At 40.2% G+C, this 8,119-nt stretch overlaps 1 protein-coding gene across 2 annotated transcripts in view; it reads left to right on the top strand.

The window, feature by feature from the left end:
- Gpat4 (Glycerol-3-phosphate acyltransferase 4) overlaps nt 1–6,195 on the top strand; it is a gene marked incomplete at its 3' end in the record, with an annotated part of 39,854 nt that extends 33,659 nt beyond the window's left edge. Inside the window, 4 exon segments of one of the 2 annotated variants that reach the window (XM_074107852.1) lie at nt 1,260–1,365; nt 1,821–2,054; nt 5,691–5,806; nt 6,055–6,195. In XM_074107852.1, coding sequence (XP_073963953.1) covers nt 1,260–1,365; nt 1,821–2,054; nt 5,691–5,806; nt 6,055–6,195 — 597 coding nt within the window. 2 annotated transcript variants of the gene reach the window in all.
- Nucleotides 6,196–8,119: the final 1,924 nt, after the last annotated feature.

An 8,119-nucleotide genomic window follows, 5' to 3' on the forward strand; every position in this document is an offset into this window, starting at 1 on the left:
CATTAATTTAATACCTAATATTTTGTCTTGTGTGAATAAATGTATTTTCTTTCTTTCTTTCTTTCTTTCTAAAAACAATCATGGTCAAATTTCATGACTCTAAGCCCAGCGGTTGTTTATCACTATCCCGTCGGGATATCGGAATAAAAAGTAACCTATGTGTTCCAGACGTTCAGGTAGAGTCATGAAATTTGGTATGTAGGTACATACCAAATTTCATGACTCTAATCCCAGCGGTTGTTATTTAGAGATTTTATCCCTATGCCGTGGAAATATCGGGATAAATAGCTCTATGTTTTAATCCAGGTCATAAACTAACTTTTTGCCAAATTTCATCCAAATCCGTCCAGCCGTTTCAGCGTGAAGAAGTAACAAACATACTCACTCACTCACAAACTTTCACATTTATAATTGTAGGATTTAAGTATGTATGTATTTATCTATATAAGTACTTTTATCCGTTGCCTAGTACCAGTTGTGCAAGGTCCGCCCGGATTGCTACCACCATCTTGCTCGCTAATCCTGCCGTGAAGCAGCAGTGCTTGCACTGTTGTGTTTCGGCGTGGACAGTAAGAGCCGGTGAAATTACTGGCACTTGAGCTATCCCATCTTAGGCCTCTAGCTTGGCAACGCATCTGCAATACCCCTGGTGTTGCAGATATGGGCGGTGGTGATCTCTGACCATCAGGAGACCCACTTGCTCGTTTGCCATCCAGTCGAATAAAAAAAAAACTAACACGTGCTTTGCTTACTTTGGGACTAGGTAAATTGGGATCAAGTGTCCCAAGACAATGCAATGAGGGCTATCGCGAATGAATTCGCCACTAGAGGCGCTAGTGTAGCGTGAGGTCTCCGAAATGTCAAATCTCATAGTTTTTGGGTGAGCTACGCGGGTTTATTTATAATTAGAATAATTTTGTGAATATTTTGCAATATCTGAAATTTATGGCAAATATGCGTTCCGGGGCAATGAATGTCTGTGTTTTGAGACAGTTTTGTCTTCCGGAAACCTTTGTCCTCCCTTTTTTCCGAACAAAACGGGACTATGCAACACTGTGGCATGCTCGATATTTTTATGGTACGGTTTTAAGGTGTATTAAATATGATTTTAATCTAAACTTTGTTTTCACGCCCGTAATAACAGACTTTGAAAGCCATACTTAAAAACCTCACGCAACAGTGCGCCATCTAGTGAGACAAAAAACGATAGCCTCATTTAAATGCACTTCTTGTACAATCTGCTATTGTATGGTTTTCAGGCAGTACGAGTTCCTCTCATGGCGTCTCACCATTATCTGGATGATGGGTTTTGTGGTCCGCTACTTCTTCCTCTTGCCACTGAGGATCATGATCTTCGCCATCGGAGTAAGTGCCAAATTATTAACCGACTTGAAAAAATTAAAGACATTCTCAATACAATTGTGATTCTAATAGTTTGTTTGTATGTATGTAAATTTTTTGTTGCACATAAAGTGCGTTATTTGCCATCCTACAGCCAATGTTTCGCTAAAACTGCAGATACTACGCAGAAAGTAGTACAAAAGCGAACTTATCTATATTAAGTGACCTCTTCCAGTTAGCCTAATTATTACTCCTAATTACCGTCATTTATGAATTTTCGAGTATCAAGAGATAAAGCAAGCACAATGACGTAGAACTGGGTTCGATTCCCACTCCCAGCATTATTTTTCTATTGTATTCTATGTTTTTGTCCTTAACAATACTAACTTGACTATTGTTCTTTTTTACGTTTTCTTTCTTTCCATTTACTAACTTATTTTACTACTTATTTATTTACTAACGTTGTCATGGCAACACAGATGATATTCATGCTGGCGTCCACCACGCTAGCGAGTATGTTGCCAGCCGGAAGAATACAGAGGATCATTGGCAAACTATCGTATCTTGTATCCATAAGGATACTGGTGCGTTCCCTGTCTGTGGTTGTGAACTACCACGACAAAACGAACATGCCGAAAAGCGGTATTGCCGTTGCCAACCACACGACAATAATCGATGTTGCCGTGCTCAGCAATAACCAGTGTTTCTCTATGGTATTATTTTTTTTTTCGGGTTGTGACGTCTGTGGCTTACTTTCGGGTCGCCTGTGCCTTTATTGTTTCATTTTTGTGTTGTCCTTTCCATTTTATGTGTGTTTTGTTGTAAACTAACAATTTTAATTTAACAATGTTTATAGTTCAGTGTTTTTCAACCTGTGGGATGGGGGTCGCGTCGCGGAGCCCCTATTAGATGCTTGGAACACTACTTCATTAACAAAAAACAGTTTGGAATTATTTATTAAGTGAATGCGTTAACTAATTATATTGTCACAAAATAAAATACATGAAAAAAACAACGGGTAGGGGGTCGCGAAAATTTATTAATACTAAAGGGATCGTGTTATGAAAAAGGTTGAAAAACACTGTTATAGTTTATTTTAAAAATACAAAGGTATTGTATATGTGATACTAAATTAATGCTGGACGAAGCATCAACGCAAGTTTCCTGAAAAAAAAAAATATTTATTGCGTCAGTTAGATCATCGAAAAACATTGGGCATATACTTTTTCTTTTGTTAATCAAACAAATAAGTTTTTGTTATTTTTTTTTAATACAAGCTTTTTTGCTGACTACTCTTGTTAACTGTACTTGCATTGTCAACCAAACTACATTTTCGTACCAAATGTTCAAGTCGATGCCATTAACCGTTGAGGAGTTCCGTTCTGCGGAGACGATCCTGGCAGAACTACCAGATTGTCACTACCAGATTATTGTATTGAAAGTGCAGATGGGGCCAAATGCCTTTCTCACTGGTTCAGTAACATTCTATTCACTCTGTAGTATGGCAATTGGCCACTTTCAGTGTTTAGCACAGTAGTAGACAGTTTAACACAATAGTTTACTGCTACATAAACGCATATTGCTTGTGTCAGCGACAGTCATGATGTATATAATCTAAGGTTTACTTAATAAAAAGGGTTCTTGCTCTCTTTACGCACAACTACAGCTATCGTCTTATTGAACACCACGTACAATCATCCTTTATATTACAACTCCAGCCTTGAAGAGCCCTAGGTTGTATCTATCCGGAAATACAGACGATGATACCGACATCTATACTCCTTGTTAGTTGAATACAAAACACACGTTCTATCCATATCATTGCATCCGCTAGGTTTGGTTCCTTGTCGTCTGCACCGCGTGCGTAGGGACGCTACCCGACGGGCCTTTCAAACAGAAGATTAACTATGGCATCAGCATAATGTGCTTCAACTTCCTGTCTCGGTGCATCAGCGCTGTCATAACCTACCACGATGTGCACAACAAGCCGCGAGGGGGCATCTGTGTCGCGAACCACACGAGCCCGATTGACGCGCTCGTGTTGATGTGCGATAACTGTTACTCGCTGGTAAGTGACGGGACAAAGAGTTAAGACATAACAACAGTTAGAACACGCCAACAACAGTCATCACAAGCCAACAACAGGCACAAGGAGCTGTCTTTATTTGGTTATACACTCTACACGCTGGTAAGTGACGGTCAATGACAGTTAGGTCAACCCAACAACAGTCAGGGCATGCCAACAACAGTCACAGTACATCCACAGTACCTAGTCACAATATTGTTGACGTGCGACAATTTTTACTCGCTGGTAAGTGACGGACCAACAACAGGGAAAATCAACAACAATCTCGGCAAGACGACAATATTTAGTCATGCGCATTAGCTATAGTGAGTGCTTCAACTTCCTATCTCGCTGTATCAGCGCTGTGATAACCTACCACGATGTGCACAACAAGCCGCGCGGTGGCATCTGTGTCGCGAACCAGACGAGCCCGATTGACGCGCTCGTGCTGATGTGCGATAACTGTTACTCGCTGGTAAGTGACGGAACAAAGAGTTAAGACATACCAACAACAGGCACAAAGCGCTGACTTTGTGGTTACACAATTGCTGGTGTACGACCATTGCTACACGGTGGTAAGTGATGAATCAATGACAGTTAGGTCAACCCAACAACAGTCAGGGCACGCCAACAACAGTCACATCGATCCCACAGTATCAGTCACACTGTTGTTGATGTGCAAAAATGGTTGCTCGCTGGTAAGTGACGAACCTATGACAGGATAAGCCAACAACAATCAGGGCAAGCCAACAACAGTCAGAAAAATCTGGCGACAGTCACAATTACCCAATTGTATTTATTTAGTCTCACTATTGTTGATGTACGACAGTTTTTACTCACTGGTAAGTAACGGACCAACGACAAAAGGCAAGCCAACAACAGCAGACAACATCTGATTATGTATTCACGTGGTAAGTAACACATTTACAGGTAACACGCTCAGTGGTAAGTCACGGACTTACTGATCAGTGATCAAACAGTCATAGTCATCAATCATTTACAAATGTGCTTGGGATAATGTGACGCCATTTATTAAAAATTACAACATAAATCAAATGCATGACTTGAAATCATGGGAGATATGAGTCGTATAGAAGCAAAGGCAGCAACATTCACTTCAACTGAAAAGCGTAAAGAAGATTTTTTTTATTTCTTCATACAGCATCTCCTAAAGTAAAGTTGCTACAGTAAATAAAGTGGATGTTGCTGATTTTATACTTCTATATGACTAATATAATAGATAAATTAACGATAGTCCGGAATTACATGATGTTAAAAAAAACCTGTACGGGTTTTCTATCGTTTGCCAGAATTTCATATGCCCGAATGTATCGTTTTCTAGAATTTTCATTGCCATAAAGTAATTAATTTCTGAAATAGTAATTTCTTCAGAGTTGATATTAAACTAACCTAACCTAACCTACTGCATTCTATATGATGTTATTTTAAAGAAATCCTGAAAACAGCACGGTTCTATATATTTTATGGCAAACGTTAGTATGGCGAGTGAAATTTGAGCAAATGAAATTCGGGCAAGTGAAGGTAAACGTCCTGTACGATCCTGTAGGCCAGTGTTTCCAATCTTATTTCTTATCTTTCTCTTTTTAAGTTATCTTGTATCTTATAATCGTTCCCAATTTTTGTCTAATGATTATTCAATGTTTGTGCATCAATGTAAGATAATACAAATAACAGCGAGACGAGGTAAGCAGAGGTCGCCATATATTTTTCAAACCAAGAGGGAGGGGTCGCGTCCTGAAAAAGTTTGAAAAACACTGCTGCAGGCTATTGATTATTAAAATACGATACAAGGAAAAAAAATGGAAGTTGAATCTTTAGACTTCGTCTCCATACAAAACATTTATTTTTATTTTAGAACTAGCTGGTGTCCGCGACTCCGTCCGTTTCGTTTATCGCTCTCCCGCGGGAAATATGCACTTTTCCGGGATAAAAACTATCCTATGCCCTACCCTGGGACTCGTTATCTGTATTCCGAATTTCATCTAAATCAGTTTAGACATGATGAGGTAACAAACAGACTTACAAACTTACGCATTTATTGTGACATGGTGAGACTATAATATTGTTTCTTTTACCATTGTATACAGTTATACATATGTTTAACAAATAAAATACTTTGACTTTGACTTTATTATGTTAGTGGAATTACATTTTTTTTTTACTTGTATCGTATTAAAAAAACTAAACTGGTACGCCTGCTGGCAAAACATAGTTTTTTTGCCCCTCCGACTAGAAAGATGTTTTATTGTTACCCGTATTTTAGATCGGGCAGCGGCACGGGGGCTTCCTTGGGCTCCTGCAGCGCGCCCTCGCTCGGGCTTCGCCCCACATCTGGTTCGAAAGGTCCGAGGTGAAGGACCGGCATGCTGTCGCAAGAAGGTAACTTCTGTAACATTAACAACTTACCATACTCATATACAAATACACAGATCTTTCAGTGTTTTTTTTATTATTCGACTGGATGGCAAACGAGCAAGTGGGTCTCCTGATGGTAAAAGATCACCACCGCCCATAACATCTGCAACACCAGGGGTAATGCAATTTTGATAGTGTTTTATGCGGCAATTAACCTTAACAGTGATCAGTCAGTCAGCAAAAAGTAGTTGCAACAAAACTTTTTTTTCCAGGCTTAAGGAGCACATATCTGTCCCAGACAACCCGCCTATACTCATCTTCCCCGAGGGCACTTGCATCAACAACACCTCCGTAATGCAATTCAAGAAAGGTAGCTTCGAAGTGGGCGGCCTCATCTACCCAGTCGCTATCAAGTGAGTAGTGTAGCTATCTAGTGAGCGGTGTAGCTATTTAGTGAGTAGTTTAGCTTGTTATGACAACCTTCCGTTGAGATCTTCCCCAAGAACACTCGCATCAACAACCCTCCGTCATTCAGTTCAAGAAAGGAAGCTTCGAATTGTGTGGTCTTATTTACCCAATCGCTTTCAAGTGAGTAATGTAGCTATCTAGTGAGCGGTGTAGCTATTGAGTGAGTAGTTTAGCTTGTTATGACAACCTTCCCGTTGAGATCTTCCCCAAGAACACTTGCATCACAACACTCCGTAATGCAATTCAAGAAAGGTAGCTTCGAAGTGGGGCCCATCTACCCAGTCGCTATCAAGTGAGTAGTGTAGCTATCTAGTGAGCGGTGTAGCTATTAGTAGTAGTTTAGCTTGTTATGACAACCTTCACGTTCAGATCTTCCCAAGAACACTTGCATCAACAACACCTCCGTAATTCAGTTCAAGAAAGGAAGCTTCGAATTGTGTGGTCTTATTTACCCAGTCGCTTTCAAGTGAGTAATGTAGCTATCTAGTGAGCGGTGTAGCTATTTAGTGAGTAGTTTAGCTTGTTATGACAACCTTCCCGTTGAGATCTTCCCCAAGAACACTTGCATCAACAACACCTCCGTAATGCAATTCAAGAAAGGTAGCTTCGAAGTGGGCGGCCTCATCTACCCAGTCGCTATCAAGTGAGTAGTGTAGCTATCTAGTGAGCGGTGTAGCTATTTAGTGAGTAGTTTAGCTTGTTATGACAACCTTCCCGTTGAGATCTTCCCCAAGAACACTTGCATCAACAACACCTCCGTCATTCAGTTCAAGAAAGGAAGCTTCGAATTGTGTGGTCTTATTTACCCAATCGCTTTCAAGTGAGTAATGTAGCTATCTAGTGAGCGGTGTAGCTATTTAGTGAGTTGTTTAGCTTGTTATGACAACCTTCACGTATAGATCTTCCCCAAGAACACTTGCGTCAACAACACCTGCGTATTACGCGTTGTCCGTGGCGAGTGCACGTAATATTGGTTCGAAATGGAGCACGATAAGATAACTAGTGTAGAATAAAATTGAAGCGCGTAAGTGTACTTGCGCGCAGCACGCCTCACCTGGACAGGCTCCGGGTCTGCCCACATCTATCGACGCGCAATCGGTTTATGCCGACCAAAAACGCTTTATGTTCACGCAATAAGAGCGAAAAACACGTGTCCCCGTCGGTAAACGTCGTTTCGCGTTGGCCGAGCTGATCGACGTGTTTATTTTATTTTATTTTCTTTATTGAGGAAAACAAACAGCAATACAATCATACATGAAGCTAGTATACATGCAGGTAAATCATGAGCCAGTAAAGTTTTCACTGATATGACTACACTTATTAGAAAAATATTATGCACAAAGTAAACAAAGTAGGTAAGTTAAACAACAAACGAAAGGAATGATGACAATATCTAATACGGTTTCACGGGATACCCGTAAAAGTAACAAATTTGGAGTTGAAATAAAAAATACAAAGAGACTCCAAAAAACCAATCATGACAATATTTTTTTGTTTTTCACTCTTATTACGTGGATATAAACATAACGGACTTCCAGGCGGGGGGGAGCGTCTTCACCCTTATGTAATTAGTGGTCCGTTAGCTCGCACGAAGCGGTTTGCTTCATCTTTCATAATGCGAACTGCTAAGGAATGGAATTCGCTCCCGTCGTCCGTATTTCCGGATAAATACAATCTAGGGCTCTTCAAGGCTAGAGTGAATAGGCTGTTACTGAACCAGTGAGATACACCTTTGGCCTCATCTGCACTTAAGATCAGGTGAGATAAGGGTCAATCACGGTCAGTTTTATGTAAAAAAATAATTCACCTAGCTAATTTTTATTTTTAATGATTCTAAGTGCTAGGCTATGAGTACAAAGAGTTTTTTGA

The sequence above is a fragment of the Choristoneura fumiferana genome, chromosome 26 (genome assembly GCF_025370935.1).
Source record: "Choristoneura fumiferana chromosome 26, NRCan_CFum_1, whole genome shotgun sequence".
Classification (NCBI taxonomy): Eukaryota; Metazoa; Arthropoda; class Insecta; order Lepidoptera; family Tortricidae; genus Choristoneura; species Choristoneura fumiferana.